The sequence below is a fragment of the Sceloporus undulatus genome, chromosome 5 (assembly GCF_019175285.1).
Source record: "Sceloporus undulatus isolate JIND9_A2432 ecotype Alabama chromosome 5, SceUnd_v1.1, whole genome shotgun sequence".
Lineage (NCBI taxonomy): Eukaryota > Metazoa > Chordata > Lepidosauria > Squamata > Phrynosomatidae > Sceloporus > Sceloporus undulatus.
Window position 1 is genome coordinate 125,345,833 of NC_056526.1, and position 11,353 is coordinate 125,357,185.

Genomic DNA, 11,353 nt, shown 5'->3' on the forward strand with positions numbered 1-11,353 from the left:
TATTATTATTATTATTATTATTATTATTATTATTATTATTATTATTATTATTATTATTCCCATTGGCACTTACACCATTCATTATATATTAGTTATTGCTTGGATAACAGTCATATATACTTGAATGCATAGGAATAGGATTATTAGTTAGATTCAAGACACACAAATGATTATCTGAAAGCTATCAAATTAGATTATACATGTAGAGATAACTGTAAATAGCATTCTTCAGCATTAGGTTTTTTTAAACAAAAACATAAAACCCGCATAAAATCCATCTTTTATATAGACAATATAGGTTATGCAGGTTCACAGAAAGCATGGTGTAGTGGTTTGAGCGCTGGACTATGACTCTGAAGCCCACAGTTCAAATCTCTGCTAGGCCATGGAAATTACATGGTGACCTTGAGCAAGTTCAACTCTCTCGGCTTCAGAAGTAAGCAAAGGCAGACCCCTTCTGAACAAATCTTGCCAAGAAAACCCCATGATATGTTTACCTTAGTCCACAACAAGATGGAAACTATTTGAAGACACACAACAACAAACTTTTCTACAGAAAAATCTATTTATTATTATTATTTCATTTTATGCCACCTTTTCCCAGAAAAGGATCCAAGGCATTTCACAAATAGAGGACAGTAAGGAGGCGGCCAGCCTAGCCTTCCATGGAAGTGAGTTCCAGAGGGTGCGAACAGCCACTGAGAAGGCTCTCTCTCTCTCTCATGTCCTCATCAGGCTAGCCTGCAATGGTGGTGGGGCTGAGAAAAAACTTTTCCCTTCCCCTGGCAGATTGATATGGGGAGATATGGTCTCTCAGATAGCCTGGAGCTAAGCCATACAGGGCTTTATAAATCATAACCAGCACTTTGAATAATTCCAGAAACAAACTAGGAGCCAATGAAGCTGTCTCAACAAGGGAGTTATATGCCCCCTATAACTGGCCCCAGTCAGCATTATAGGTGCGGCGTTTTGAACCCGCTGTCAAACAGTTTCCAAAGGCAGCCCCACATAGAGTGAGGTAGTCCAAAGAAGATCTATTAAAGGCATGTGTCACTGTAGCCTGATCTGACATCTCAAGGAATGGGCGCAGCTGGCGCACTAGTTTTAGCTGTGCAAATGCACTCCTGGCCACTGCTGAAACCTGGGCATCCGGGCTCAGAGCAGAGTCAAGGGGAACACCCAAGCTGTGAGCCTGAGATTTCAGGGAGAGTGTAACCACATACAGCACAGGCAATGTCCCCATTCCCTGATCTGCCTTACAGATGACCAGGAACACCTCTATCTTGTCTGAATTAAACTTCAGTTTGTTTGCCCTCATCCAGTCCATTACTGACAGCATTCATTCAGCAAGAAGTAATGTTACATTTAAATCTTACTGAGTTGCAAATTTGTAACTTCCTTCTCCAGTCCAAAACACACTGCAGAAATAATCCAGTTTGAGACCATTTTAACAGCTCTGGCTCAGTGCTAGAGAATCCTGGGAATTGTAGTTCATTGTGGCACTAGAGCTCTCTGACTGAGAAGGCTAAATGTCTCACAAAACTACAGTTCCCATAATTCCCTAGCACTGAACCAGGTCAGCTAAAGCAGTCTCAAACTGGATTATTTTTGCAATGTGTTTTGTATCTCCCTTACGCTTTCCTATTTACTAACGGCAAATAGCATCCTTAACCACTTTTTCAACAGTCACTAGCTTGCCACCATGCATGACAACTGGTAGAATTAAAAATCATCAGAGCACCGTTTCATTACTTTATTAGGCTGTTATTCAGGCCTAGTGCCAGTGTGCTCAGTTTACATAGTGAGAAGTAATGTTATGTTTAGGTAAAGATATCGTAAACATAGTTTTTAATTTTTATGGCCATGTTGTAAAATATGAATTCAGTAGCTACAGTGCAAAAAGGGTTTCTTGATGTCCATTTAGGTCTTGTTGTTTCACAATGTCCAGTAACTGCAAGCGCATATAAAAGTCACTGTTCATGTGATAGCGATGTATGAAGTCTGTAAAAGTTGAACCCTGGAGGTATGAGTTTAACAAGAAGCAATAGTGTTTCTATAAGGATGTAGTCAGTGCCAGAACCATGGAACAATTTCAAGGCATTTCATGTGTTGAGGGAGAAAAATACCATGTGAAGAAGATCCTGTATCTCCCATTTACTTGTAAACTGGTGTCAATTTTTTCAATAGTACAGTGGAGCCTCCGCATATGCAGTCTTTTTATAGGCGGCTTTGAGCATAGGCGCTCAAAGCCGCCAGCGTGTGCGGGGCGGAAGGGGCGGCACGTCCCATTCAATTGAATGGGCATGCGCACCCGTTGCGCCTCGCGCGCCGCCACGCTGCCGTGCACAAGACCCATTGTTTACAATGGGGCTCGAGCATAGGCGGAAATCGCCATATGCGGCGGGATCCGGAACGGATCCCCCGCGTATGGTGAGGTTCCACTGTATTTTCATTAGTTCCCAGTAAACATAATGCAAAACAGGGAAGTCTGTGGATTATGTTAGTATGGAAATTAAATATAGCTTTGATCTTTTTTAATTCTGTAAGATAACTCACAGGAGTGGAATAATTGGTTGTGACGTGGTTCATATTATGTTACACAACCTGTATTCAGCAATTTATGTAAGATTAACATCTAAACTATTTCTCCAGGTATTTAAAGAGATTAACATTAATATTACAAGGCTAAGAATTTATTTGCTTCCTTGTATCAACAACAGAAAATGCAATCTCAAGATTTATAAGAGATTCTTAATATGCTCCCTATAAAATACGTAAATCACTAGAACTCCAAATGCCTTATTGAATATACATTTATTTTTATTCATTCATTCATTTAGTTTATACTCTGCCTGTCTCCTGGCAAGGGGCTTGCAAAAATTTAAGACACATTCGAGCTAAAATCTTATTTATTAACAAAAGTTTAAAAAAAATAATGAGACTGACCATATACATTCACCATATGGATGTCTATATATTGACAAAAATACAGAAACAAAATGACTAGACCTGTATCTTATTCTGTCATTGCACTAGTAGTTGTGTTTTGAGTTAGTACAGACATGGTCTTTAGTCCTTATTTTGGTGTGTTCAAATTACAAATTGGTTCTGCTAAGCAAATTTGGAACCAGTTGCAAAAAAAGGTTACAACTTGTTGCACAACTGGTTTGCATAACCACTTGCACAACCATTATTCCAGTGATATTGTGCTAGCTGTACAAGCATTAATGGATAGTCACCTCTGTTTGATGAATAAATTATTACTGAGCTTGAATAATTATAGAACAAAGAGTGATATATCTGTAATGAACCTTACTAGAAACATGGGCTTTTAATGGTGCAGTTATATAATTGCTCTCTTTTAATATGCTGTCATTTTTTTAACAGTGAGAATAATCCTAACTTTCCTTCTAAACCTTTACGAGATTCCCAAAGCCACCTCCTTACTGATACCCAGTCTTGGACCGAAAGCAGTACAAGTAGTGAAAAGAACAATCTTGGTAAGAGATTACTAATACTAGATGGGTTGTAAAACTATCTTAAAATTAAAGAAACAACATAATATGTACAGAAGGCAGGAGATAAGAATCTCAAAACTGTTTTATCCAATGACCCTTCTCTCTCCCCTTCAGTGTTTTCTTCTCTTGCCTTGCCAGCTGTTTGAGACATTCTCCATCCACTTTCTGTCTGTTCTAATTCTTCCTTGGCATCTTATTCCTGTGTAATAAACATGAAGAGGTGAGAGAAGAGGCAATGGCTGAAATGGTTTTGGAATTCAGGTCTCCTGCCTTGATCAGTTGGTGCTTGGGAATACCTAACAGTTGTGTATTGCTCTTTCAGCCTTCTTGGAATAATCATTCATAGTAGTCATCAACCTACTGGATTTAGATATGTGTGTGTGTAAATACTTTTATAGTGTTTTTCAGGTTGGTTAATATAAGGTTACAGTAAGTTTACATAGCAGCTAATCAAATCATAATGCAAAGCATTATTTGTGAGAGATCATCTCCCAAATGCTCTCCTCCTTTTAGGCTGTGTACCTTGATTTTTGTATCACACATTTTAGGAGATCAGGTGTAAAACCAACAATAACATCAACAGCTATTCCTGGAGAGACATAGAATTATATTGATGAGTTTGCTCAGTACAAAAAATAATGAATCACTGCTGAAAAATATCACTATGTTTCTCAAAGGTATGAGCAATCCTGCACTAACTATGGAAAATGAAACTTAGTCATGCGAGTAAACAGAGTAATCCTGGATTTTCCAAGTAAGTTTTCAAAAAACTTTGTTAGCTTCTCTGTAGTCAATTAAATTCACTCTTTTGTAACTTGTTTTAATATGCATGCCATTCAACTGTTGCATAACATGCCCTTGTTTTTCAAACTGGTATGCTTTAATACTTTGTTATAGTTCAGAATTGTTGATGAGAGGATGAAGGATTCCTCCATAACATCAGCATCCATCAAACAGCTGTCTCAGTCCACTGCTGCGTGGATCTGCTCTGAAGATACTTCAAGACCTAATTTAGCTGTCTCCATATCATCGCTTGAAATATAAGATGTGTTGTCATCTCTTCTGTGTATAAAAGAATGTTTTGGTTAATGCAAAATAATGTTAAAATACAAAAGGGAAGGCTTGAAAATTTCATGTCAGGAAAGCAAGATGTCTTAAGACATACAGGCCAATAATCCTTTGCAAGCAAGGAAAGTATTGCCATTGGTAACTCAGGTGAGTGTAAACATTTTACATAGAACCTGAAAATGGTCTTGCAGCAGTTGAATCTTTAAATCATATATGTGATTAGTGCTTGCAGACGATCTTTCTCCCTAGTAATATACTCCCAGCTTTGATCAGTTGACTGGAAAGGTTGCCAATAGTTCAGGCATAATGACTGAACTACATTCTTCTTCCTATCCTCATCTGAGTTAACAACACAGTTTTATTTATATGATCACAGACAGGTTGTCTAAGCTCTTCCTCAGAACTCTTATAAGCAGATCACTTATTTATAGCAAGATATCATTTGTATTAATTCATAACAGAGAAGCAGAACAAATCTGCACACTTGATTTATCTGTTGGTTAAGTCTAGGACATGCAGTTAAACATGCTCAGAGCATTTTTGTGAAACTGTAAATATGTGACAACTTACTATTTGGTTAACATTAATAGAAGTGTTTGTGAATGTTTCTTCAGAATATTAGATTTAAAACACTTAACCTAAGTTTGCACCTGTAAGATGCTGTTTTAATTACACTATACATTTCTGAATTTGATTTACCATTCTGGAATTGCTGCATTCCTCATTATTATCCTGATGTTGTACATATGAGACCATGTATATTATCATGTTGCATTCACTACTTACTATGATTTTGACTACAAAATATATTTTAAAAGCCAAATGAGCTTTCTAGAAACATGCCTTGAATAAAACTAACAGTTGTCAAGGATTTGGGGACAGTTTTTTTGTAGGATTGTTTAAAAAAAAAGCTTTAAGATTTCAGAAAATTTCTGAAGCCAAGGAAATTGCAGTTTCACAAATATGCTTTTATCAGTGCCTTTGCATGCACATACAGTAAAATTATATATAGTTAATGTGTTAGTTACATAAGACATTATTGTTTACATAGAATAGGTGGTCATATCATTTCCAAAATGGTTCATGGAAAATGATTATTTTATTAATGAAGTAAATTGTACATTTCACTCAGTTAAACGTACAGTTGAACATAGCTGAAGAGGAACTGCAGATTTCAAAGTCAGTTTGGATATTTTAATAGTTACAGTACAGACTCAATTTGGTTCCACAGCTGCAGTAGCAACAAGGATTTCAGAAAACCATTATTTAGTTTTTGTATTCCCAAAAACAATTTGATTTATTTCAGAATTAGTCCTTGAAATAGTGTTTTTTTAATGAGACGGCATCTCTGTGATGATGTCATTTCCCCCTAATATTGTCATCCACACGAAAAAAATCTTTGCAGGCTAAATCACCAAAAGTGCCAGAATATAACTAGCCAGAGTTGGAGCATTTGAGAATATAACACGGTGTTCTCTATCTTTCTTTGAACAGCATATGTTAAACATTTTACAGTCATTATCTTCCTTTGTTTTTCTTTTCAGATTTGGAAGTAGTCAGAATGCAAAAGGTCCATGGCCAAGTCATATTACACACTGTGATGTATTTCCAGTTGTGCAGGGCAGTATTTAATAGCTACCAGAACTCATCCTTTAAAAGGATCTAAGATGAAGGGAGAATCTGGAATACATTGTCATGGAACAGATTTGTCACAGATAAAATATGTTTCATTAAAATTAAATTAGAAGAGGACAGTTTAAATATGCTTGTCAGCACTGCTTCATGAGAAATGATGCTGACAGGTCTTTACCATCAGTATGTTCTGAGAAAGGAGATTTGTACACATTGCTAGAGAGGTGGGATTTCATACAAAATACACAGAAAGCCCTGTATGGCTCATTAGAATGGTGCACTTTCCCCCAGCAACTCAGGTGTTACATGTCGGTCAGAGAAGGTAATAAATGCAACCTAGCAATAGGAATGGGTCTTACACACTTCAACCTTGCCTGTAGTTGCCTGAAGTAAATTTAATTGACTTCTTTGAGCAGTGGACCTTCCAGTAAAGTGTATGGCATTAAGCAGTGATGAATTAAAGAAATGGAAAGGCATAAACAGTAAGCAGACCTGTACAAATTGGGAGGGAGTTCCCTTTTGTGGGCTTTTAAAAAAAACTTCTATAATGTCTTGCGGGACATTACTGTTTGTGGGAAAGCAAATGGCAAGTTCTCTTTGTAATAGTAGATGGGAAAAATTGCATTTTTTCACTTACTGCATTACCTTCTGCTATACATTTGCACTTGGGGAGACTACAGTTTTGATTAACTCAACAGTAAGACTGTTGCCACATTAAAGAAATCCAAATTAATGATATGTGCTTATTGATTCAGTCTATTGACCAACTCTGAATATTTCTATGTGGGCAAATATAGTAATTTTTAAGGAATAGGGATGTTTTATTTTTAGATGATGCAGCATTGTTGTAGAAGTTTTCCTTCCTATGCAAGAAAAGAAAGAATGGCCTCTTAAGACTCTGTTTGCTGTCTGCAGTTTTTGTAAGTACTTGTGTTAAAGAAATACATATTTTGAAACGCTCCTGCCCTCTTCACCAATAGCGTTCTTCAAAAGTGTTCTACAGTGAAAATAGTATTACAGCCCCAGTGGGGCCTGTGTCTGAAAAGACACATACAGGATTGAACTCAGCAGAGCTTGCCTCTTAAAAGAGATTATAGGATAGCACTGTAGAATTTTAAGTATTTTTTGTTTTTGTTTTAAACCATTGTTAAAGTCTTAGTTCTGTGCAGTTTGAGGTGGCTTGATCTGGTTCGTTTATTGATTATTAAATATTGCAGTCCTGTTTAAACACTTTGGTTATGGCTGAGATCCCACATCATGTGGGTGTATTGTAATGCTCACCCTGTGCAGTTGTTGTCTCCCTCCTGCTGTGAAGCTCTGAAAGGCATCTCTGTAGCTGCTCCTTTTCAGTAGGAAAGGGAAAGAAGTGGGCAGGTCAGAAGAGGAAGACTCAGCTGCTTTAGAATTGGGGAGGAAGAACTAAGAGTGCTGTTCCTTCCCCTAGAATACAGACCATCTGCTTCTTTATGCCAATTCACTTGTCACTGCATTAACAAGTGAGATTAAAAATTGTGGGTATGGCCTAACAGCAGTTTCCCTTGGTCTTGAAGGCTCAGAAATATGTCCTCAAGGGACCACTTCAGCAAGTAACAGATAGTGATTCAGTCTTAAAATGACTTAACCAAAGCTAAACAGATATTGCAGTGCAAGTATTATCTACTTGGTCTTTTGCAGCATTAGCACTGAGAGTGCCAGCAAAAAACAAACAAAAAAAAGATGGGATATAATATCCACTCAGTGTATTCTATCTGTCAGATCAGAAGTAACTATCAGGGCTTTGCACAAGTAGCTTTATAGTTCCTAAAGATTTTTTTAAGTCTGAAGACTGCTTATGAAGTTGTTTCTCAGTATCTTGGCCATGTTAACTTCTATAATAGTTATTTTTGATACTGAAAGCATGTGGCCGTCCTATGAAAAATTCTTGATTTCATTTTCTTTTTAAGGTGACTAATTTCCTTTGAGGTTGCCCTTTACCAACAGTTGCTTGTCAAGGGAATTTCCACCTTCTCTCTAAAAACCAATTGGAAGAAAAAGAACATTTCCATGGCCACCATAATCTTCTTCTTCTTTTCATTTATGACATGATTTAGCAGAAGTGCAGACTTAAATTAAGACACCAGCAATTTTGTCAAACCGGCCAGCCAGGGTAGCAGAGAATGCAAAATGTGGAAGTTGAACTATCTTTTCTATATCAAACTGGTGACAAACTAAGTGGTAGTGTTGAAAAATGTTCAGGGCCTTCTTCCATATTTAGGAGAAAATAAAACTAAGTAGTGAGGCAAAAATCTCAGCTGCTGTAATAAACCTATTAGTAGTATAAGGACTTTTTTAAAACTGAGATTTTTGTTAACCACTCCTAATATCTATATAGTGCTATTTTCATGAAAGGAACTCCTCTTTGATTTTGTGGCAGCTTGAACAAGTTAAGAAACATTTTGAGATCAGATTAGTTTTTTTCCTCTCACAGCACTGTCAAGAGTGCCAAAACTCCCCTAACATGAGGAGTTGAGAATTTTTTATTAATAGATCAGAATGGTAGTTGGGGAATGTCAGGTAATTCACACACAAACTGTTTCATGAGGATGTAGTTCTGATGTTTAAAAAACATCTTGCAAAGATTACAACAAACCGTATGTAACGTAAGAAGGAACCACTACTGGAGATCAAATATACACAGCTGAACATATTATACATTAGGCAGGAAAAATATTTAAAAGAATGAGCAACCTGGTTAGTACTGTATGTGAATGAGCTCTGGTAAGATCTTCTTATATTGGAGAAACAGCAGTTATTTTGATAGCAAATCTAATGCCTTGGTGGATGAAGGTGGAATGAGGGAAGAAATGAATTGCAATTTGCTCCACAGCTGTTAGCTCAAAATTATTCAGGTGGCTAGTCAGCATTGCTTTATGTGAATACTAGGTGCATGTTTGTATGTAGAATGGCTTTTGAAGACTATTATTGTACTAAGTGACTACTGCAAATTAGCCTTGTGGAATACTCAGGGTACTGTGACTGGATAAGCTTCTCTTCACTTCCAAGGAATCAGTTCTTGAGGACACAAATGACATTCCTCCACATGTATGCACCACTCCTCATTCTGTTTGCTGCTCCTCTCCTTCCATTTCTTCAGTAATGCTGGCAGGACACTGAACTAGAGTGAAGAGTCCTGGGTTTCCAAGTATTCTGCTCCAGAACGGCTTTGCACTGTCATTCCTATAAAGAAAAACATTCCCAACGCTTGCTGAGTACCCGTTGCTTAGGTGCAACATGGTACATAATAGCTACAGTGTTTGCACATAATGGAATGCTTCTTGCTTTGCTTTCTTTTGTACTTTGTAAAGCGGTATATGTATTTTTGTATTAAACTAACTTGCTGGAAACAAATTAAAACCTTTACAACAAATGGGTTAAAGCAGCCAGGCTTTGAATGTATGAAATAAACACAGTATCTGTCCAGTGAAGCAGACAGAAGATGCTGTAATGATCTAGCCAACATTTGCACACAGTGTAGAATTTGTGGTCTTTCACTATGTACAGAACTTGAAATCCAAACATGAACTGGAAATCCCAGGACCAAATCTGGTCACAAGCAAACCCATCCTTAGGAATAGCAGCTGTCCCTTTCCTTGTCCATGGCAAGAGTTGTGTGCATGTAGGGATGATATTGTCAGCATTTGCTGGCAACCCATAGTGAGGTTAAGGTTCAAGCTTAGGTCAGAGTGGTTTTCCAGGAACCATATCCAAGATATACCACATTATTAAACAGATAATCTTTGGCGGGATACAGACCGCCGCCTCCTTTCCTGCCGGCGGAAAAAGAACCTGCAAAAAGCGGATTCTTTTTTGGTTGCGGTTGTGATGTCAGTCACATCATAATGGCAGCACCCATGTAGACAAGAGGCCGCCATTTTGAAGCCGCCGCAATGTGCTAGGGTTGTGGGGAATGCAGAGGCACCACCCTCATGCAACCCTAGCACAAATCCAGGCTGGTGCAAAACGCCAGTCTGGATAGCGCCTTTAAAACGCTATCAAACTGACTGAAGCATATAGGTTCCATACAATTTCCAGTATATAAAATAATAGTAATAGAATAAGGTGGGTTATTTATAATGCAGTTCTGCATAGCGTTTCATTTTTGTTAGTAACTATCACTATGGATATTCAGCAGTATTTATAATGGAAACATGAATGGTTACATCAAGTATGGAGCTTCCAGTTTAACCCAGACCAAACTTAAGCATGAAGATGTTTGTGGTCTGAAACTATGTAACACAAAAACCTCCAGGCACATTCAAATTTCACTGAGGTAGCAATTTTGCTGTTTGCTAAAAATGTCCATAGAATGGAGCCAAAGTCTAAATAGTTCTGTTAAGGACAGTTTTATACAAGATTACAAAAAATAATTGAGTTGGAACAAGCAATTCATGTGCTGTTTTCTGAGCTTAATGTACAATTCTGATTTGGAATACAGCTGCCCCTCTGTTTTTGCGGGGGAATCACAAGTATTCAAGCCCTGTTGGCTTGAATGGCTGCACGCTATGCTTGTGCACATGCCATTTTGTCCCTCGGCACTTGTTCACGAAAGACCAAGGGACAAGTGTATTTTGCTTTGATCATCAAAAAGCTACATTTACAAGCACATAGATATTTATTAGAAAAGGGGGGCGTTTGGATAGCTGAGGGGCGATAAAACCTACAACTGAACATTATTTGAAGGCCAACAAGTTACCTATCTAGAGAGAAAATCAATAAAGATATGAGAAAAGCACATGTGCCCTTCACTGAAAAAATTTGGCCGATACAGAAGTGACCATTTTAAAAATAATAATAATAAAGTACACACACTGTGTCCTTTTAACCGGGATTGGTACATTTGAATACTGCGTGCAGACCTTAGCCAAGGTACCTGAATGAAATGTTGCAAATATCCCAGCACCACCAAAACTACAGGAAAAAGATCCTTTTTGAGAACACTGACAACAAAATAAGTGTGCTTGTAATGGAGATCTAGTACTAGCCAGGTTTCTTTTCCACCTCTTCCGAAACTACCAGGAGCAAAACTAGGACCTGTGGGTGGGATGCAACCCTCCAAACAGTTTGCATTAGTTCACAAACACTTACTTACTTGATAC

The 11,353-nt window shown here is 37.7% G+C and overlaps 1 protein-coding gene across 3 annotated transcripts in view; it reads left to right on the forward strand.

Annotated features, from left to right (window-relative positions):
- The window catches only part of ZDHHC2 (zinc finger DHHC-type palmitoyltransferase 2), a 43,378-nt gene extending 33,751 nt beyond the window's left edge, over positions 1-9,627 (forward strand). For 2 of the 3 annotated variants that reach the window (XM_042470546.1, XM_042470544.1), the window contains 3 exons: positions 3,388-3,500; positions 4,196-4,272; positions 4,416-9,627. In XM_042470546.1, the coding sequence (XP_042326480.1) occupies positions 3,388-3,500; positions 4,196-4,236 (154 nt within the window). In that variant the 3' untranslated portion in view covers positions 4,237-4,272; positions 4,416-9,627. The remainder of the gene's footprint in view (positions 1-3,387; positions 3,501-4,195; positions 4,273-4,415) is intronic. The other variant, XM_042470545.1, reaches the window with a different exon arrangement.
- The last annotated feature ends 1,726 nt before the right edge of the window (positions 9,628-11,353 follow it).